The sequence below is a fragment of the Mesoplodon densirostris genome, chromosome 11 (genome assembly GCF_025265405.1).
Source record: "Mesoplodon densirostris isolate mMesDen1 chromosome 11, mMesDen1 primary haplotype, whole genome shotgun sequence".
Classification (NCBI taxonomy): Eukaryota; Metazoa; Chordata; class Mammalia; order Artiodactyla; family Ziphiidae; genus Mesoplodon; species Mesoplodon densirostris.
Window position 1 is genome coordinate 11,718,894 of NC_082671.1, and position 21,471 is coordinate 11,740,364.

The window sequence follows — 21,471 nt, forward strand, 5'->3', positions numbered from 1 at the left end:
GCTGAGATTTGTCATGTAAACCGCTGCTTCTGGCAACAAGGTCTGAAAGGGCAAACCAGTTTGTCACTTGTTTTTAGGTTGTATGTTTAATTAGCAGTTCTGAGGAATAGGTACAATGAAGCTCTAAAACCTACATGTCCTTATCCTTATTAGCTGTTGCTAGAAGTGAAAAGCGGAGGTGTGTGAGGTGGGCCGTATCCCTATCCTGAAAGTGAATGTGAAACTGGCAAGAGAGAAAGTTATTATTCTGATAGGTTAATTGAGTGACATAAAGGATTGTTTGTTAAAGAGGTGAGCTGCTCGGATCCTTTGCCAGCTAGGTATTAAGTTTGCACAAGTATTCTTTCTTGACTGGTGCCAGATCAGCTGATTCTCTGGAACTCTAGACCAGGAGGACCTCCTGATCTTTGCTAAGTATAATCGTCAGGGTTTTTTGTTTGCTTGTTTCACTTTTTGGCTGTGCCACTCGGCTTGTGGGATCTTAATTCCTTGACTAGGGATCGAACCCATGCCCACTGCACTGGAAGTGTGGAGTCTTAACCTCTGGACCGCCAGGGAAGTCCTCAGGTTTATTTTATTTATTTATTTATTTATTTTAACATCTTTATTGGAGTATAATTGCTCTACAATGGTGTGTTAGTTTCTGCAAAGTGAATCAGTTATACATGTACATATGTTCCCATATCTCTTCCCTGTTGCATCTCCCTCCCTCCCACCCTCCCTATCCCACCCCTCCAGGTGGTCACAAAGCACCGATCTGATCTCCCTGTGCGATGCAGCTGCTTCCCACTAGCTAGCTATTTTACGTTTGGTAGTGTATATATGTCCATGCCGCTCTCTCGCTGCGTCCCAGCATACCCTTCCCCCTCCTCATGTCCTCAAGTCCATTCTCTAGTAGGTCTGTGTCTTTATTCCTTTCCTGCCCCTAGGTTCTTCATCACCTTTTTTATTCCCCAGGTTTATTTTTTAAAGAGATTGTTTTTTGCTCTCAGGGAGCATTTGCTAGCGATGATTAGAATTCAGGTACTTTGCTTCCTGCTCTATACATATTCTAGATCAGTGTCAATTTTCTGAGCCTAGCTTTGCTTCCTGTTTTTTGTTTGTTTGTTTGTTTCCAACCACTCCTTTTCCATATTCTCTCTCTTTTTTTTTTTTTTTTTTTTGCGGTACGCGGGCCTCTCACTCTTGTAGCCTCTCCCGTTGCGGAGCACAGGCTCCGGACGCGCAGGCTCAGCGGCCATGGCTCACGGGCCCGGCCGCTCCGCGGCATGTGGGATCTTCCCAGACCGGGGCACGAACCCGTGTCCCCTGCATCGGCAGGCGGACTCTCAACCACTGCGCCACCAGGGAAGCCCTCCATATTCTTGATTTTGTTCCTTTTATTCAGAAAGCACTTGGCTGCTAGATGTGCTCGGCGCTTTGCAGAGCACAGAGGATGCAGAAGTGAACATGACAGGCTTTAGCCTGAAGGATGTCCCTGTTCAGCGGGGGCTAAGGTGACAGACACGACAAGTGGGTTGGGAGAGTAGAGGTGCACACGGGTTGCCTGGAGGATGTCGTCCTGCATGCGAGATGTGTTGAACAGGTGTGACAGGTACTCTGTTTGCAGACCTTGTTGCCAGAAATACAGGAGGGAGCTGAGCGCACAGGTCTGAGCTGCTGCCTTACCTCTGTTTCCTTTTGGTTTTCTAGCCCCACCCCCCCGCTCATCTCTCCCTCTTATCTCCTCTGCCTCCTGCCCTTTCTTGTCTCTTATGTGCTTTTAGGTGTCTCAAGGCCACCTGCTGTCCTCGTGTGCCTTTCGGGGATGAATGGCAGTACGCTCTGGTCTAGTCCCCTCCCCGAGGAGGCCCGAGATATTACCTGTCTGGATCTAATGCCAGGGAGAGTGGCCGAAACCATCTGCCTTGTGACGGGGACACACAAGATGTTCAGCGCATTCAACGCGACATCAGGTAAACATCACTGACTGCGGGGCTTCCCTGGTGGCACAGTGGTTGAGAATCCGCCTGCCAGTGTAGGGGACACGGGTTCGTGCCTGGTCCGGGAAGATCCCATGTGCCGCGGAGCAACTAAGCCCGTGTGCCACAACTAGTGAGCCTGTGCTCTAGAGCCCACGAGCCACAACTACTGAGTCCATGTGCCACAGCTACTGAATCTGCAACAAGAGAAGCCACCGCAATGAGAAAGCCCGCGCATTGCAACGAAGAGTAACCCCGCTCGCTGCAACTAGAGAAAAGCCCACGCGCAGCAACAAAGACCCAACACAGCCAAAAAAAAAAAAAAAAAAAAAAAAAAAAATCACTGACCACGAGAGATCCCTGTTCCTGGGAGGCCTAATCTCAGGTTAGAACAGTCTGGTAGGGAAGGGACCGTTCCACTCTCCCATGGTGGGAGGTCTGATTTCCTCTCTGCAAGGTGGATATTAAGGGAAATAAGGAGAAAGGGTTTGAGCAGCGTGAGTAATAGATCCATGGTTCAACCTGCTTGGTGATAGGATGGGGCTAAACTCAGTTATCCAAACAGAACCTATCCCAAGGCTTTCAGTTTCTAAGTAATCTCCCTTCTCTGTTCTTTGTATAGAAGACCATGGAGCTTTTTCTCTTTGTATTCAATATTTGACACACAAGGGTTCATATGTAAACTTGGGCGTTAACCACTGAAAAATATGCCAGTGAAGAAACTAAGGTTTGTGGAGGCATGTTGATTTGGCCTCTTTTATCTTTTTATCACATTCAGACATATGTGACAAAAGGAATAGAAGAGAATCAAATATAATGAAGGCTCCTTACAGAGTCTTATACTTCCAGTATGCTCATTAACCTTCGACTTGAGTGAAGCTGAGTAAAATAGCCTCCTTCCTAGTTGTAAAGGTTGGAATTTGGGAGTGGGGTTCTTCTGAGTGAAAAAAAATTGCGTGTGAGTTAACTCCAGCACTGAATTCATCTTGAAACCCTTTTATGATTTCTCTACTTATATGAACATATGGTAGAAGCAGCGAGTTGAGCTTCTGTTTGGCTGCCCAAACAGAACCCTGGATGGTTCCTTAGGAGTTGGAATCATCTCTAACAGATCAATTCCTCCACCCCAGACAAGTGGGCTCTTCTTTCTTAGAGAGTCTTCAGCATGTCCATGTTACCTAAAATATTCAGGTGTGAAGTTATTACATGGGCTTGTTAGCCAGATACTTGAGGATTTCAGTTCATACTCCCTGCTCCATTTCTCCCCAGTAAGATAAAAATGAAAGGAAAAAGTATGTAGGAGTTGCTGTCTGTCATTCAGCCTGTTGAGTCTCTTTTCCGGCCTGGGAGCATCGCATCTGCCTTTTGCAGAGGCAGAAATCCCTAATTGTGAAGAGTGTACTTATCTTTCCCCAGGGAAAGCCATTTGGACTTTAGACCCACACTACTTACCCAACGGTACCCTGGCTGCCCCAGGCGTGGTGCTGCCAGACCTGGATGAAGATGGCATTAGAGATCTCGCAGTTCTGGTCATTGGGGAATTGCAGGTATGCTCCATGTTAGGTGGTCCTTGTCTCTTACAGGGAAAGTGTCAACTTTGGTCATTTCCTAGTATCATCATTAGAAATGCTGCTTGAAACCTTCCCATTACAAGGGCTTAGGTTTAAATAAATTCTCTTTGTGAAATTAAGTGAATAAATTACCATTATGAACCCATTTTCCAGGTTCCATTGACCGGCATGGCAGAGCTTGGGAGCCAGATAGGTCTGTGTTTGAATTCCTGCTCTACTGCCCTTTGGCCTTGGGCAAGCCATAGAGCCTACCCCAGCCCTGGTTACTTCGTATGTAAAGCAGGGATGTTATTCTACTTGCAGGATGGTTATGAAAATTAGAACTAACATATATGAAATGCCCAGAGTGGCGCCTGTTTTTCACCAAGTGTACACATTGTTGGTTTTACTATATATATTTAACTTTTATTGCAATTATAAAACAATGAGACAGACGGATAGAAAGCTCATAAGATATATATAGAAAAAAAATTATAAGTCAAACAAGTAACAACTACAGCAACCAAAGAAAGAGTTGTCGTTTAAGCTGTGCCTGCAGATTTTGGTTCTGGTACAGTGGTCCCTAAATCATGCTTCTCAGGTAGGCTTTGCTGGAACTCCAGTGACCTGGAACTAGTTATTCTCTGCACAGATAAAATAATAGTAGGTTTTTTTTCCCCCCATAAATCACAGGAAAGAATATATTAATGGACAGAATGATCTCAATTTTAAGTTTTTATTCCTGAAGCTTTCCTCAGAGCTTCTGTCAAACTTTCTCTTAGACTTTTTCTCAGACTGTCTAGTGTGAGTCTGCCAGGAAAGGCTCGTGGACAACAATCAGCCAGGAATATTTGTGGGAAAATGTGGCTCCCGATCGTTGTGCCTCATTTGATAGCTTATTTTAATGTTACTAGACCTTGTTGTGATGTTTGTAGTGTATATGTGGAGTGGAGTTACAAAATCTGCAAGTAAGATTATTTAGAATGGAATTAAATCCATCAGTACTTTATGGTTTTCTGTCAAGAGCACCACCAGAGAGCTCCACCAGTCACAGGTTTCAGGAGCCCTGCTCTAGTACCTCAGATGAGGCTTTACGTTTGTGAGGTGAGAGAAAAGAAGATAGACAGTGAGCGACATTTCTGAAGGCTAGTCACCTTTAGGGGTCCTTTCTGTTTGTTTTTCTTCAACTGGTCTCAAAGTAGACCGAACCAAAATGTCAGGAATTCTTCACATAATCTTTTTGCATTCCAGTCACTGTGAATAAAGAGACCTGGGAGTAGGGAACATTTTAATGATGACATCCATCAGGGAGTGATTCTCAGAAGGTCCCAAAGTGGAAAGTACGGGGAGTTTCTTTTTTTTTTTTTAATTTAATTTTTATTTTATATTGGAGTATAGTTAATTTCCAATGTTGTGTTAGTTTCACATGTACAGCAGAGTGATTCAGTTATACATATATATTTTATCCATTCTTTTTCAGATTCTTTTCCCATATAGGTTATTATTATTTTTTTTAATCTTTATTGGAGTATAATTGCTTTACAATGGTGTGTTAGTTTCTGCTGTATAACAAAGTGCATCAGCTATACATGTACATATATCCCCATATCTCCTCCCTCTTGCGTCTCCCTCCCACCCTCCCTATCCCACCCCTCTAGGTGGTCACAAAGCACCAAGCTGATCTCCCTGTGCTATGCAGCTGCTTCCCACTAGCTATCTATTTTACATTTGGTAGTGTATATATGTCCATGCCACTCTCTCACTTCGTCCCAGCTTACCCTTCCCCCTCCCCGTGTCCTCAAGTCCATTCTCTATGTCTGCGTCTTTATTTCTCTCCTGTCCCTAGGTTCTTCAGAACTTTTTTTTTTTTTTTTTTAAGATTCCATATATATGTGTTAGCATACGGTATTTGTTTTTCTCTTTCTGACTTACTTCACTCTGCATGACAGACTCTAGGTTCATCCACCTCACTACAAATAGAGGAGTTTCTTTTTAAAGGAATTATGGTTGTTAGCAGAAGCATAGCAAGACAGTGAACAGGTTTATGTGTCCCGAACAAGTTTAAAAATCTTGGCCTTGACATCACTCTGTCTTCTAGCCAGCGATGGTGGACGGGATGACAGTTAAGGTCTGACTGAGGGACCCTCCCTAGCAAGGGGGCTCTGTTACAGGAATGGCTTCTCACCTGCTTCTACTCTGTGCCTTTTTTGGTGGTGGAGGGAGGGGATATGGTGGTGCAGGGAGGGGATATGGACTAGTCTCCATTCTGCCTGGAAAATGATAGGCAAGACTAGAAAAATCTTGGAGAAGTGGTGGGTTCAGAGCAGTAGCTTCACCTTCATACTGACTTTTCTGACCTCTATACCAGCAAAAAAGAACCTGAGGAACGTGTTTGCTCTGAGCTGCAGATGTGGAAGGAGGAATGAGATGTATTAGGTCTATGATATAGAGGGGCGGCATTCTTAGATCTGGGGCTGGAGTGAGGTGGGCTTGGGACACCTGGACATGGTTGGGGTTAGAGAACGGATCTGGACTAGCATGTCAGTGGGAAGGGACCTTAGAGGCCGTGAAGTTAACCCTCTCACACTGCGCTACAGTCGCTGATACACTGTTCCAAATACATTGGCACCCATTCCCTCTGAGTCCTCAGGCTGATGGCAATGGTGCTCATTTGTGAGACAGTCCAGTTTGTTCTTGGCCCACTCTAGAAAATTCTTATTGGTGAGAAATCTGCTTTCTCATAGCTTCCATTCATGGTGCGGGCTTCAGCTCCATAGAATACTCTGAATCTAATCCTCTTTCTACATGAAAGCCCTTTTGCTGGAAGCAGGCTTCTAAAGCCTGCTATTCTCAAGGCTAAACAGTCCCAATTTCTCACACTGTTCCTCATGCAAAATGATCCAGACCCCTCTCTTTCTTGATTTCTTTTTTCACTACACTTTGTCTGTATCTCTTTTATAATATGGTACCCATAAATGAAAACAGTATTCTATTTGTAATATAACCAGTTATATCAACATAAGGACATTGTTGCTTCTTTTGATATAGACTCTGTATATCTATAAATGCAGCCAAAGGCTGTGATAGCCTTTCTAAGAATCAGTTTTTGTTTATAACCCGTTAAAATGCCGTCTTTTTTCCCTACTTCTTTCATTTTTTCCTTCCAGTTTTATTGAGATATAATTGGCATACAGCACTGTATAAGTTTAAGGTGTGCAGTATCATGATCTGACTTATGTACATCATGAAATGGTGACCACAGTAAGTTTAGTGAACATCCATCATCTCGTATTGATACAAAATTAAAGAAATAGAAAAACATTTTTCCTTGTGGTGAGAACTCTTAGGATTTACTCTCTTAACTTTTGTATATAACGTACAGCAGTGTTAATTATGTTTACCATGCTGTGCATTATATCCCTAGTACTTATTTATCTTATAAGTGGAAGTTTGTACCTTTTGGCTGCCTTCATCCCATCCTCTCTCCTACCATCCCTCCCTCTAGTAACCACAAATCTGATCTCTTTTTCTATGAGTTTATTTGTTTTTGAAGTATAACTGACCTACAACACTGTGTTAGTTCCTGGCGAACAACTTACTGATTTGATATTTCTATACATTTCAAAATGATCACCACGATAAGTCTTGTTACCATAAAATACCCACGTCTTAATTAACGGCCGAATCTTTTCTTCCAGATTTTGACCCATCTTCCAGTCTCAGACTTTTTGGAATTTTGAGTTTGTCAAACAGCATATTACCTATCGCTCTCAGCTTTGTGATAAACTTGAATTCTGTTCATTCAGGTCTTTGATAAGAATGATTAATAGGAATGAGATAATAGCTGGGTGCTGTGACATTCCACTGAAACCTCCGTCTGGGTTGGCATTGGCCCTTTCTCAGGGTACACTGAGAACCACATTTCTTTATCTTGTCCATAAGAATTCATGATGATAAACTCTTTCAAAAGCTTTACTGAAGTCAAGATATCGATGTAGTCCTTCTATTTCCCAACCAGTGACTCTATTCCCAAGAGAAAATCCTCTAGTGCAGGGGTTGGCAAACTATGGCCTGCAGTTTGTTTTCATTAAGTTTTATTGGGACGCAGTCACGCCTGCTCATTCATGTATTATCTATGGCTGCTCTCACGCTAGAGTGGCAGAGTAGAGTAACTGCTACGGAAACCATCTGGCTGGCAAAACATAAAATATTTACTGTCTGGCACGTCACAGAAGAGGTTTGCTGATCTCTGCTTGATAGTGAGGCTGATAGTGGCCGGGCCAGACGTGTGTGTCATGATGGGAGCACACTGCCTGCGCTGATTCTGCTGGGACCAAATGTTACTGGGGATTTCTGGGTGTGGGGGTAGAGACCGGGGGTCGGCTGCACTCTGTTTAGCTCTAGGCTAGAGTTCTTTGCCTCAGGAGACTGCTTGTCAGCAACAACTGTGCTTTGGAGAACTTGCCCGAGCTACCATCTAACAAGGGAATGGGGCATTTGCCCCACTTTCCAACTTCCAGGGAAATAGAACGAAGTGGGCTTGGCTTTGGGTTTTCCAACTCCGGGAGGCGTTTCTCACCTCTTAGCTAATGAGGAAGCAATGACTATCTAGAGAAACGATTTGATTCGGAAACGATAAGGCTTCTATGGATTCAACACCCGTCTTTCACTTCGTCAGCCAGATCTGTGCTTTCTGCTGGTGTCTGGCCGGACAGGGAGTCCCATGGGCCGACCCGTGAAGTACAACATCGTCGGAGTGGGGAACCTGATCGGCCCTCAGGTTTACATCACCACCAGCGGGGCTGCCTACGTCCTGTTTGGCTTTGGTAAGAAGCAAGGCTCATTTTTGCTACTGTCCCCATGGGTGTATGGTGAGGCCTCCCTGTGTGACGTAGAGAAAGCCTGGAGTCACTGACACCGGCCCTCTGTTACCTTCTCTGCCCGGGCCCCCTGCCGCAGGGCATTCACTCTTCTCCAATGAGAAGCTCTGCCCGGCGTCCACTTAAGCACTTCCCCACTCGTCCCCTGCTGGGCCGGGCGGGCTGTGTTGGACCCATCCACCTGCCCAGGCTCTGGGTCTCTCGCTCCCATCCTCACCCTGGGAAAGTGCTGTAAAGTTCACCTTCTCCGTGTTGGTTCTTCTGTGCTGCTAGGAAGTATCCAGGCTGTCGCCCTGCGGGACATTTTTGTTCAGGCCCAAAATCGAGACCGCTTACCACCTTCCCTGCAGATAGACGAGCCCGAGTGGGAGAGGCGGAGATCCACCAACCTGTCTGAGCTCATTGACATTTACAGGTGGGCAGCCGTCTGGCCCCGTCCCAGTGAGACCAAGTCATTGTCTGGTTGGGCTGGTGAACACGTGGGCAGAGGTTTGGGGGGAAAACAGTGCTGGCCTTCATATACCACCTTCTGATCTGGTTAAGGGGAGTTACTCTTCTCTTGGTGACATAAAGCATTGACGTCTACGTGTGGGTGACCATGGCGTGTGATCACTTCGCACCTGGGCGGCGAAGAAGGATATTTGTTTGGCGTGGCAGTCAGAGCAGGGCAGGGTGAGACTGGGGAACCTCAGGTAGGGAGATAGATTTATTTAACACAGCTGCTTGTAAAACTCTGCTGAAGGATCGGCCTTACTTTTCTCTTAGTTGAAGAATCACTTTGGCAGAAGCAAGGGCAGCATCCATGAAATCTTATTTTTTTTTCTTGTTTATTTCTTAACTAAAAGCACATTGTTTGTTATCTACCGTGGATTTTACTCATTTCACCCCAGGCCTGGGTAATAATTGTCTTCGTTCTTTTCCTCCCAGAAGCTTCAGATCATTTTCTAGCATTTTCTTAGGCAGTATCACATTGTGTCAGTGCATTTGACAGATGTTAAATAGAGTAGTCCCGGTTGTACAGAGGGAGAAGTGATTGGATGCAGTGTAGAGCGTGAGCAGCTGTCCGAGCTTAATGACAGTTTCAGGCATCCTGTCCTGACCTCTGTCTCCTTCCCTGCCCCTGTCCTCAGCTCTGTTATCTTTCCCAGAGCATCCAGTGTGAGATGCACTTCTCCTGTCAGTTCCTTCTGAACTTGCCTGAATTTTCTAGGGCTCCTTGGTTTCTAAAGAAACCAAGAAAAGGAGATTCAACCGGAATGGCAGAGTGCCCTGCTTGACAAGACACGGGTGGAAGACACATGCAAGGGTCTATACAAACATGTACGCCGAGGGGAAAAGCCAGAATAAGCAGGGCAGGAATCTCATCCAAGCCTGAGACTAACTGTCGGGGTCTTGTTTAACTCAGTGATGGAGTGGAGTTCCTCCAGACGGTGAAGGTGCCGGATTCCAACAGCAGCAACCTCCTGATCACAACCAGACAAGGCCTTGTCCTGCTTCAGGGGCAAAATCTCACACCTTCCTGGACCTTGAGCCTCCAAGGCCTGCACAGGTTGGCAGTGTGCTCCTCCTCATGTCTGCTTTTTTGTTCCACTTGCCCACGTTTCAAAGTCACCCAGAATGCTTGCTTGATATCTAGGGCTAGTGCAAGGGAAGGGGGTGGGAAGGAGTTCGGTTCTCCTCTTTTCCTCCTTTGCTTCTGATTACTCACATTGTTCTCTCTTGCAGCCAGCCTACTCCTGGGTATTTCACGGATGATGAGACGTTAGACTTCCTTCTGCAGATACCGAATGGAGTTGGGCTGAAAAAGGTAAAACCTGGGGACTCAAGATCAGTCAAAACCTATATCCAGTATAAACTTGGTGTCCAGCCCCGCGCTAGGCATCGTGAGAGATAAAAAGAACCTAAAATATGGTCTCTTCCTTCAAAGAGCTCCAAGGCTAGCTGAATGGATAAAATGAAAAGTCACAATGCAGTGCTAAACTCTACAGCATCAGCTTTTCTAGTTGCCCTCCTTCCTATGCAGGCATTCCTCCTGGATTCTCAATGTACAGGAGCCTTCTGAAGTCTCTTGATGGGGAAAGGCAGGTATAAATAAATGTACTACTTCAGCACACATACTCCTAGATTTCACAGAAGGTGGGCTAGCCGGGGTGGCTAGGCTGTTACGGAGGACTTCATAAAGGCAGGAAAGGTGAGCAGAGCCTTGCAGCTGAACTGCGTTTCTGGAGGAGGGTGGGCAGGCAGGCAGGCAGGCGGGGGCAGGGGCTCCAGCTCCCTGAGATAGACGGTAGGGTGTGTTCCAAGGACACAAGTAGGTCATTCTGATTTTATGTCAGGTTGTACATTGTGAGGATTTAATGACTGGATAGACAGTTGTCATTCCTTTAACATTACAGGCAGAATTCGAGTTTTTAAAATTTCTTTTTTTTTATAATCGACTGAGCGTTTTGGTTCATCTTCAGCATGAAATATGTATTTATATATGATCGTACCCTGTTCCCTGAGAGTGACTTCAACAAACTCTTAATCACTGCCTCTCACGTATGCCAGGTTCTGTGCCAGGGGCGCAGACGATGGCTGTGGGGACACAGCATCAATGAGAACAAGCCACTGCCTCGTGTGGTTCAGTCACCGGGGTGCCTGTGCCGCGTACGTCATGCTAAGTGCTGGAACGGAAGTTCGCACGACGCCACAGGGACGTGGGGAGCAGATGGAGGGAAGGGTGTCGAGAGATGCTTCCCGTCGGTTGGGCGCTAGATGTGCAGAGTCACAGGAGCAGAGAAGAGGTTTGCTGGATGGATATAGGAGGCTGGGCGGAGGGGCCTTCCTAACAGAGCGGTCAGGACGCGCTCAGCTGCTGGAGGGCCTGAAGGCCAGGCTGCGGAATTCAGCTGAGGCGTAGAGCCTAGGGTTATTTAGTCCTGAGTAGGGGACAGATCAGAGGACACAAGTACCGCTTCGGGGAGAGCCTTCCAGCAGTGCTGGACAGGAGGGAAGCAGTGTCTGAGTGTGTTTCAAAGATAATTCAGGTAGAGACTGAAATGTCCGTTGGCTTTCCCAGCAGGATGAAGGAAGAAGGGTACATACGGGTTGGTTTAGAGCTGAGATGCTGAGGGTTCAGGCTTGGTTGTTAGTCCCTGACCCACTACTAATCGGTGACCTTGGGCAGATGACACAGTCTCACCCAGCTGTAGTTTCCGCATCTGTGAAATGGGAGTAATAAGACCACTTGCCTTCATAGGGTTGTCGTGACCGTTAAATGGAATAATATGTGTCACTGGCTAAAGCGTTTTAGTGCAGTGTCTCTAGACTTCTTTTCTCCCCGAGACTAATGAAGGGAATCGTGGACTGCTGGCCTCTGCTTGCTCGCGGCGAAGCGGGGTCTGATCCTGGGCAGAGAACGGCAGGCCCAGGACACTGGGGGCACAGGGAGGGGACTGTCGAAGGAGGTGCAAGGCAGAGACACTGAGGAGAGAGGTCATGGAGATGCTGGGGCTGCAGGTGGTGGGGGAGTTTCTCGGGGAGTTTGGCAAAGGAGAGGCTGTTTTGTTCTAGAACTGTGCGGTGCGAGGTATTTGGGGTGACAGGAGACACAAGTGTTGCCAGGGATTATAAATCTAATCCCCTTAATTATTCCTTGAGAGATGCAACTAAGGGGTGAACGTTTCTCTTAATTCTATGTTTTTGTGCCTGTTCAGACTATGCTCTTTTAAATTTGAGACTCCCTTTAGGCTGAGCTGCACCTGCCAGGATGCACACGACAGAGTCAAACTTGTAAAGCTTTTAGCCCAGGGGACGGGACAGAGCTGTCACCGAATCATGTTCCCCGTAATCATAATCGTGGCAGCTGCATCGCTGGAAGGAAGGGATGAGGGTCGGGTTTCAGCCCCTCCACGGTGGGATGGCTGCTCCGTCCAGGACTGTCCCGAATGCAGAATAATCAGCGTCAATTCCTGTCCCTGAGCCTCCATCTCCTCATCTGAGGACACGAGGAGGCCTAGATGACTTATAATGTCCCTTCTCACCTGGGAAGGCTGCAGTCCTTCAGACTCTATCTAGGGTCCTGGGCTTAGCTGCTATTTAGCGCTCTCTGAACACCCCGTTGTTTGCATCTGGTAAGCTCCGCCTGTTACCATATGTGGTATTTGCACGTCCGTGGGTTTTTGTTTGGGTGCGCCTGTGTTTTCCGCTGTCTCTCTGAGGATGGCCTGTGCTCACCGTCTTCTCTTCTGCAGGTGATGGTGGTGGATGGGGACTCTGGCATGGTCGCTTGGAGTTACAGCATTCCGTGTCACATGGAAGAAACCCCGGCCACCTCAGCAGCCGCTGTGGGCCAGAAGTCTGTCTTCCTCTTCTGGGCTGAAGGGCTGTCAGCTGCATCGCCCAATCCTGTGAGTGAGCCTGGGAGGGTCCCTCTGTCACTTAATCAGATGGCAGCAGCTCTCGGGGCTGACTGGGTCCGGAGGTGTTATTAGACCAGCCGCGCTTCCAAGCAGTTGTGGGTAGAGACGAAACAGCCCTCAGGTGGGCAGGACAGGAACCTGCTTCCTTCTGAGCTGTGCTCTGTCTGCTTTGCCTTTCCGCTGAGCAGCGAAAGCTGACAACGGCTCCCAGCTACTGGCTTCTGACAGTGGGAGGCGTAGGCAGAGGGTGAAGTCTAGACTCATATTTACAGATGATTCCTATGTGCTGCAGCTGTTGAAGAGAAATAACCATGCCTGGTCCGCAGTGGGCAGGGAGGGTTTCATGGGGGCTGAGGCTGGGCTTTGAGGTGAATCAGCTGAGATTTCAGAAATGGGCGGGTCCGCAGGGTGGCAAAGCAGAGGTGGTGGGGGACGCTGGGCTGAAGGTGAGGGTTCACCTGGGGGATCACGGGAGAGAAGCTCCGATACACGGAAGGCAGGTTTGAGAATGTCTTAAATGCTGTCCTGCAGCACTTTAACGGGGTTGAGGAGGCACGGGGCCACCTCTACAAGGTGCCTGGGGATTTTGAGTAAGACTCATCCTGATTTAGTCCAGTTACACACAGCTGACCAGCACCTACTGTGTGCCAGGGACCTCGGGGTAAACTAGGAGCAGTGCTGCACTCTGCAGGAGAAGACGGATGGTCCCTGGCGATCGGGTAGCCTGACAGAGGGAGAGTCCTGCGCTCATTAGCCCTGTGCTCGAGGACTTAACTATTTTGAGTCTCATGCTCTTTATTCGTTAATGAAGATGCTAACATGGTCCCTTGCTTTCGGATCAGATTTCCATAAATGGTTGTCCTAACTCTGCGGTTCCCTGACATGTGAACGTGGGCAATCTACCTAACATTTAACTTCCCGGTTTCCTCCTTTAATAAAATGAGGGGCTCGGATCAGAGGACTGTCAAATGTAAGTGTCTATAAATGACCATAAAACAAAGGCATGGGGCTTCCCTGGTGGCGCAGTGGTAGAGAGTCCGCCTGCCAATGCAGGGGACACAGGTTCGTGCCCCGGTCCGGGAAGAACCCGCATGCCGTGGAGCGGTTGGGCCTGTGAGCCATAAAAAAAAAAAAAAAAAAACAAAGGCATGTTACCAGTGCTGTAATAGAGGTGCACATAGGAAGTTTAGATGGACGCACAAAGGGAGGGGGGTAGTCATTTTGTTGGGGGCGATTAGGGAGCTTTTCTTGAAAGAGGTGGCATCGAGTTGGGGACCTCCGGACAAGAAGTGTTTTCATGTGTGGAAATGGGCTCATGAGGAAAACGTCTAAGGGGGAATAAGATTGGCCAAGGTCAGGTAAAGTCAAGTGAAGCATGTGTTTGTTTCACAGATGTTCTTGGAGCGTGGGGTGCATAGGCGTATAATTGTAGGAGGCCAGGGAAGGCAGATTGGGGTTGAAAGGCATAAGACCTTGGTTGTCACGCTAAGGAGTTTGGGCTCCATGCCACGGGCAGTGAGGAGGGAGTTGGGCTATTTCCTTGTCGTGTTAGCTGAGCCGGTGCTGGGATCCTGAGGTGTGTGGGAAAGCCCTCTCCTGCTCTGTGACAGCGGTGGGAGCGCACCGCGAGCTTCCCGCACACGTGTCCCCTCCCCTGCTGACAGTGTGCAAGCAGGGCTGACACTCACTTCAGTTGTGTCGAGCGGGGGCTGCTCTTCGTTGCGGTGCGTGGGCTTCTCACTGCGGTGGCTTCTCTTGTTGCGGAGCACGGGCTCTAGGCGCGCGGGCTTCAGTAGCTGTGGCTCGTGGGCTCAGTAGTTGTGACTCACGGGCTCTAGAGCGCAGGCTCAGTAGTTGTGGTGCACGGGCTTAGTTACTCTGCGGCACGTGGGATCTTCCCGGACCAGGGCTCGAACCCATGTTCCCTGCATCGGCAGGTGGATTCTTAACCACTGCACCACCAGGGAAGTCCCTGATGTGCATTTTTTTCTGCCGTCGGGGGTCAGGAGATTGACACTAAGGCCTTGGAATTTTTATTTTATGATTAGTGAGTTCTGTTTGGTCCATTCCTGTTTATTTCAGGAACAGATAAGATTTTTGTGATTTTTTTTAGCCTGACTCTTGCGATTGGCTTCAATATCCAGTGAAAGCAAATGTCTTTGGCTCAATATATTTTTTTTAATATGCAGAGTTTGCCTCCACGAAGCCGCCCTGCCTGCTGTCAGGGAAGAGCCTGTTCCTAACACTCCGTTGGCACCAGACTGCGAGGGCCCCCATCAGTTTCTCTCCTGGGGCATGCCCATTTCCATTCTTCCTTTCTTTTTCTTATAAGCGAGAAAGCATTTTCTAGCTCTAGTGGTTTGAAGAAGTTAGTGTTTAATCGGTGTTTTCAGCTCTTGGAAATGACATGTCTCTGGTATGTGGGAGTTTCTCTCAAACACACCCTCATAGCTGGGATCGCAGGGGATGAGTAATCACCACCGTCTCCACCACCCTTTCATCTGAGGGACATCGTACGCCGGTGTGTGGACTGACCTTTGCTCTCACTGTTGCTCGTTTTCAGGATGTCGTCCTAGGAACTGAGCCACCCAGCCTTCACCACCTGTACCTCCTGCATCCAGCCTTCCCCTCCATTCTTCTGGATCTGGCCAATGCCACCGGCACCGTGACGGCTTCAGAGGGTAAGTCCCGGGGACGGTGGGGTCTGTGTACACAGAGGAGGGGGAGGGGATGTGCTGGCCGTGGTGAGGGTGATACCATCGTCCCACCAAGGGGGGGTGTGTGTCTGCAGGTGATAGCAGGATGAGTGTGCCGAGCTGCTCCCATGCATTTCCCCTGGTGGCCCTGGTGCCCGGGGCAGTCGCCTGAGAGCGCCCTCTGGGGGGAGCACCCGGCTCACGGGGTGAGGGCCCGCAGCCTCCAAACATGCTGGAAGCTGCAGGGCAGTGTTATCCCATCCCCAAGGGTCCACGGAGCTAATGTTTCAGCAGATGTTTACTGAGCATCAGCCATACACCAGGCGCTGTGCCCGGTGCTGGGAATACAAATCAGACTAGTTTCTCGACCTTGTAGAAGCTTAGGACCTGGAATTCACTGCAAAGGATAAAGCAGAGGCAGGATGTTTCCTCAGGGCATTCGTTTAGGCTCAGTAGAGACTTTCTTTGGACTAAAGTGCACATGACCATCGCGTAGAAACCGGCGCCAGGAGAAAAAGGGAAAAAGAAAAATCACCCATAATCTGATCACTCATAATCGCCGTTAACATTTGGAAGTGTTCTGCATTATATGTGCATCTAAATAATATCACAGAGCAAAACTGGGATCACATATTAGAGACCTGTAATGCAAAGCCCTGGAAAGTCGGCCACCGCAGCTGGTCTGGGATCGTCCAATGGTCCCTTCCTTGGAGGGTCCCGTCCCACACTGGCCTCTGGGAGTCTGCAGTCCTGCTGGGGCCGGCCAGGCCGGCCATGGTTCCTTTCTTTACTTCTTTTCCGTATTCGCTTGCCATTCAGAGACTTGCTGTCTCCTTACAAACTCGTTTGCCTTGAAGGTGAGGTTGGTGCTGTGACCCTGGGCCCACTGGGCTGCACTGGGAAGAACAGCTCATCTGGAACTTGCAAGTACTCCTGCCCACCGGCTTTGTGCTCAGCAGGGCCGCGGCGGGGAGGTGTGAGTTTGCAAAATCCTGTGACTGGATCTAAATGACCTCTTTTTCAATAGTAGCATAAATTGTTATTCAGTGAACGTTTCGTAATGGTAATTAAGAATCAAGACCATTTTTATTACAATACCTAGTTTATAGATGAGGCACAATAAACACGGGCTATGTCCATAGCTTATGCCGCCAGGTACTGACAGTCTAGGAATTCTCAGAATTTCTAGTTTGTTGTGCTCACTTTTCTACCAAATTGTCGCCACAGTTGGCCATTCCTCTCACTTCCTGATCTGGGGCTTTCTTAGAAGTAGCTTCAGAGAAGCACAGGTACAGAGGCTGAGAATTTGCTGCTTTGCACCCCTGGGCACCCATGGTCTAGTCAGTGCCTTGCGTTGATTAGGTGCTCAGTCAACTTCTTCTATGAATTAGCGAAGGAGGAAATGAGTGAATGAATCCAGTTGCCGAACCAAACCAGTCTCCTGTCCTTGTTAACTGCTCTTGCTTTTGTCTTTCCTCAGTTGGGATCAACGACCTCTGGAAAGATGCCTTTTATGTTACCAGGACAACAGGGCCAAGCTCTGAAGGGCATCCAGCACCCTTGGTGGTCAGCAAGCTTAGTCTGCGGTGGGCACTGATGGAGGGCCAAGTGGTCCAGCTAAAGGAGACAGCCCCCAAAATTGGCCGCGGGGAGCTGCGAAGATTCCTCTCTAGGATAAAGTTCGTTGACTCTCCCTACCAGGTGAAGAGCTTGTGAAAGAAATGTTTGGTTACTACTGAGGGTTGAAGGCAGATAATACCAACCCCGAGTCTGCTCTTTAGAAGATGTGGGGAGTGGGAGCCTTCTTGAGTAGCTGGGTATCAGGAAACAGTTATTTTCAACCAGTGTTATTTTGTAAGGGTACCTCATGACCATGAACTACTACTCAGTTGTTTTGAGCTGGAAATGGTACCGTCTCTTTTAGGAGACATTTGGAGGTGTGGGATCCTGGCTTTTACTGTTAACCCCTGGCCTTTTCCGGGTGAGGGCTTGTTGCGCCAGCATTGTGCAGGGCTTGTGACAGTTACATACCACGAAGAATTATCTTGCTCAAAATGTAGCGCTCCCTCCCACCCCTCTGAAAATACTACGGTCTAGTTCAGTGTTCAAGGGCGTATCATGGCAAAAGGTAAAGTCTCTGGGCCTCTCTGGAGGGACACTTACAAACCACTGAGGCTAGACAAAAGGACAGGAAAATAGAGGGATATTCTGACGTTTAGGGTCCCTCCATGTCCCTCCCGTGAAAAAAATTAAAGTCATTGGATATGGGGAGGGGGAAGGGTAAGCTGTGACAAAGCGAGAGAGTGGCATGGACATATACACACTACCAACGTAAGGTAGATAGCTAGTGGGAAGCAGCCGCGTAGCACAGGGAGATCAGCTCGGTGCTTTGTGACCAGCTAGAGGGGTGGGATAGGGAGGGTGGGAGGGAGGGAGACGCAAGAGGGAAGAGATATGGGGACATATGTATATGTATAACTGATTCACTTTGTTATAAAGCAGAAACTAACCACTGTGAAGCAATTATACTCCAATAAAGTTGTAAAAAAAAAAAAATAGAAAACTTGGGTTAGGGCACAGGTTCAGCCACCTACTGGTTATCCAAAGTTATACCTATCAACTTCCCTCTTAGTGCCGGCGTTTCCTCATCTATCACATGGAAAGCATACCTTTCTCTCATGGTGTGAAGATTAAATAAAAGTCCTACCACAAAGTCAAAAAATAAAAATTAAGGTCATTGCTACTTGCAATCTTCTCCCTAGATCTAGGCTGCTGGACGCTGCAGTTTCAGAAGAAGTGAACTGAATGGTACCGTCTCTGTCCAGCCGGGGACGATGACTTCTGTCAGCCACTGCACCACGTCTGCGTGAATGTTGCCGAGCACTTGGGAAGGCACGTGGAGGGTCTTGGATAACAGCACGATCCGTTCGGCTGGGGTGCTGCCCTGCCAACCCACCAATGAACCCCTTCTAGGTGTTCTGTGTGGATAGTTTGGAAATGTGAATCTTGTGTTATTTTTTGTGTGTCTAATTTATGAACCCTTGCTGGGAAATTCCAGTGAAGTCCTTCCCTGGAACATTTTGTCGTGCGTTACGCCCTGAGTGTGTATCTGTTGGTGTGGTGACGAAACCTTCTCTAGATAAGTATGTCCTAAGCTCCAGGGACCCAGGTTCTCATCCGTCCGAAACACATCTGGTTGGTTTGGGCCTCTTGAGACTCCCAGATAGCCTACCTCTGACTTGGAGGGCCCCTTGGCATTTCTCCTGTTCGTCTCCCCCTACCTGTACCTTGGCTGCAGTAGCGAGAGAGGCTGACACGGGGATGGCGCGAGCCACCCAGAATCCTCCTCTCTTCCTTGCTTTGTGGCTCCTGTCTCCTCTCTCCTCACATGTTTCTTTGCTCTGTATTCAGTGACCATAACAACGACCCTGTTCCTATCAGAAGGGGAACAGGAGAAGTTTAAACGCCCCACCTCTGACAAGGTCCATAGGTTATGACGTGGTTCGGGTATTTCCTCCAGTCACGGCCATTTTACCGTGGTCACTTCGGACGTGCTCAGGTGTGCACCGTCCACAGCTTAGAGGAAAACTCAAGTCAGGAACGCCTGCGGCTGGCAGCCTCAGCCCCTTTATCTCCACCCTGCTTTCTCAGCATCTTCTGGTGGGCCTCCTCCTTTCTGCCTCTCATTTTGCTCTTTTTATTCAGGGATGTTTTTGCTTTGATCGCATGAGAGCAAAGCTGTTTCTGGACTTTGGCTCCTTGAGTCCAGCATGCAACCATTCTGCCCTGTAGCCCCACTTCCTTGTAGAGCCTTTGAAGCAGAGTATTTTGAGAATATGGCTGTGTAAATACTATAGCTTTTATGAATGGAGAAGTTCTTTGCGATTATCCCCAGAGCTTGCTTCTTCCTTCTTCTGTGTGGATATGTTGCTTTATCAGGTTCTCCCCTAAACTTCTAGGTCGTTGTTTCTATTTTGAGAAAATGTCTATGTAAATGCTGTAGCTTTTATAAGTGGAGAAGTTCTTTCGAATTATCTCCAGAGCTTATTTCTTCCTTCTTCTGTATGAACATGTTACTTTATCAGGTTCTCCCCTAAACTTCTAGGTCATTGTTTCTATTTTGAGAAAATGTCTATGTAAACACTATAGCTTTTATAAATGGAGAAGTTCTTTAGAATTACCTCCAGAGCTTATTTCTTCCTTCTTCTGTATGAATCTGTTACTTTATCAGGTTCTCCCCTAAACTTCTAGGTCATTGTTTATATAGCAGAGAATCCCACGTTAGCTGGGGGAGAACCGCTGTTCTTCTCGAACAGTTTTGATAGGTCATCCGAGTGCACTCGGTTTCTCTCCTTACTTGAGCCTGTGTCTTTTAAGCTTGTGTTACTAAAGAGATTCCAGAAAATCGGGATGCCAGATTTAAAGGGGTATGTCTGAATTGCCCACTGGTAGGCGTTGTGACGTAACCGAAGGTTGGTAGCCAGAGCTGTAAGCAGGCACGTTGCCTGGCCTGTAGACTGGCCTCGCCAGGTTTCTGCCCCCTTCCCGCCCCCCTCCCCACCTGAAGTCCCTGAAAGCAAATTTGGTTTCAACACTTTGGAAGGCACGTGTGGGTCCAGCTTATTGTGAACTTGGGAGAACAATCAGGAGACACCCAAGAGTCTGGGATTGATTCCGGATTCACTTCTAGGGTTTGAATCTGCCTGGCTAGAAGGGCGTAGGATCTAGTTTAGTCTAATAGAGAATTCTAAGGACTGATTCACAGTCCACCGAATACCTGAAGCCTGAGTGGCGGCCTGGGCTGGGCCACCTCGTTCTCTACCACGTGGAGGCTTTCAGGGCTGCCAGCCACTTCAGGCAGGAGTCAAATGCAAAGCTGTTTACGGAAGATCTGGTTTCGGAGGACTGTTTGGGGCAGGAGACTATATTTATGCTGGGCGAGTCCCAGAAACACCTAAGCAGCAGCCAGGGAGAACAGCGGCGCTACATTCTTTGTGGTGTGTTTGCAGACTGACTTCACATAGGTTGTCTGGACTCTGATCAGTTTGAATCTCTCTTGCTAAACACAGGACACAAGCTCTAGGTTTTCCTTCTTCCTCCTGCAGCCAGTACAGGGGGAGTAAATGGTGGCTGAAGATCGAGGAAGCTTCACCGGATCGGTGTGCGTGCTGGTCTCTTGTCAAATGTGTCCCTAAACTTCCTTCTCCTCGCAGGCAACCCCCCAGCCAGACTTCAGAGATAGGAAGTGCGCCTCTCTTTTGGGGTTGCCAGCAGAGCCAATCGAGCACTACTTAGAAAGCGTTTTGACTTCAGTGAATGCCAGGGTGTTCCTTCTCCCAGTCTCTCCTTTCTCCTTCCCGTACAAGCCCTCTGCCCTAGACGACATCCTCCCCACCCCCAGAGGGACTTTGCTCCCCTTCTAGTGCGGTTCCCCCCACCTCGAATGTGAATGGCCGCCCTGACTGCCTGTGTTAAATAAGAGCCAGCTGGTACATTGTCAGGAAGCGCTGTTTAAAATGTGAATCGTTACAGAACAAATAAACACTGTGTATAGGAGCATACGTGTGTGCTGTTCTCATTCTTCTCAGCCATCAAGGATGGTGGGTTTTCCCTGACGGAAAAGAGAAAGGGCGAGTGGATGGATGCAAGGTGGGGCTCAGAGGGGAGGGTAGGCTGCAGCCTGGTCGCTGGGGAGCCGCCATCCTGTCCGCATGGCCTCAGTGGGCCGTTCTGGGGCTGGCCTGTCCCCGCAGGCTGCAGGAGCCTTCTCATGTGTCCTAGTCTCCTGATGGCTCTGAGGATAATGTGTAATTAACGTGATATGTTCCCTATCGCGGGGATGCAGGACACCGTGGTAGGCAGTGCGGAGGATGCCCGTTCTACAGGTCAGGGCTCCTAGGAGAGACTTCCAGTGTGTGGCTTCCAGGAAAAGTCAAGTGCACCACGGAAAGCTGAGCCACCACCAACCACCCACCTCCATT

At 48.2% G+C, this 21,471-nt stretch overlaps 1 protein-coding gene across 2 annotated transcripts in view; it reads left to right on the forward strand.

Annotated features, from left to right (window-relative positions):
• FAM234B (family with sequence similarity 234 member B) overlaps positions 1 to 21,040 on the forward strand; it is a 36,258-nt gene extending 15,218 nt beyond the window's left edge. The window contains exons 4-13 of one of the 2 annotated variants that reach the window (XM_060113544.1): positions 1,767 to 1,955; positions 3,378 to 3,508; positions 8,190 to 8,337; positions 8,665 to 8,806; positions 9,797 to 9,940; positions 10,117 to 10,198; positions 12,627 to 12,782; positions 15,358 to 15,475; positions 16,971 to 17,191; positions 18,253 to 21,040. In XM_060113544.1, coding sequence (XP_059969527.1) covers positions 1,767 to 1,955; positions 3,378 to 3,508; positions 8,190 to 8,337; positions 8,665 to 8,806; positions 9,797 to 9,940; positions 10,117 to 10,198; positions 12,627 to 12,782; positions 15,358 to 15,475; positions 16,971 to 17,191; positions 18,253 to 18,258 — 1,337 coding nt within the window. In that variant the 3' untranslated portion in view covers positions 18,259 to 21,040. Of the gene's footprint in view, positions 1 to 1,766; positions 1,956 to 3,377; positions 3,509 to 8,189; positions 8,338 to 8,664; positions 8,807 to 9,796; positions 9,941 to 10,116; positions 10,199 to 12,626; positions 12,783 to 15,357; positions 15,476 to 16,970; positions 17,892 to 18,252 lie in introns of those variants that run through there. The other variant, XM_060113543.1, reaches the window with a different exon arrangement.
• Positions 21,041 to 21,471: the final 431 nt, after the last annotated feature.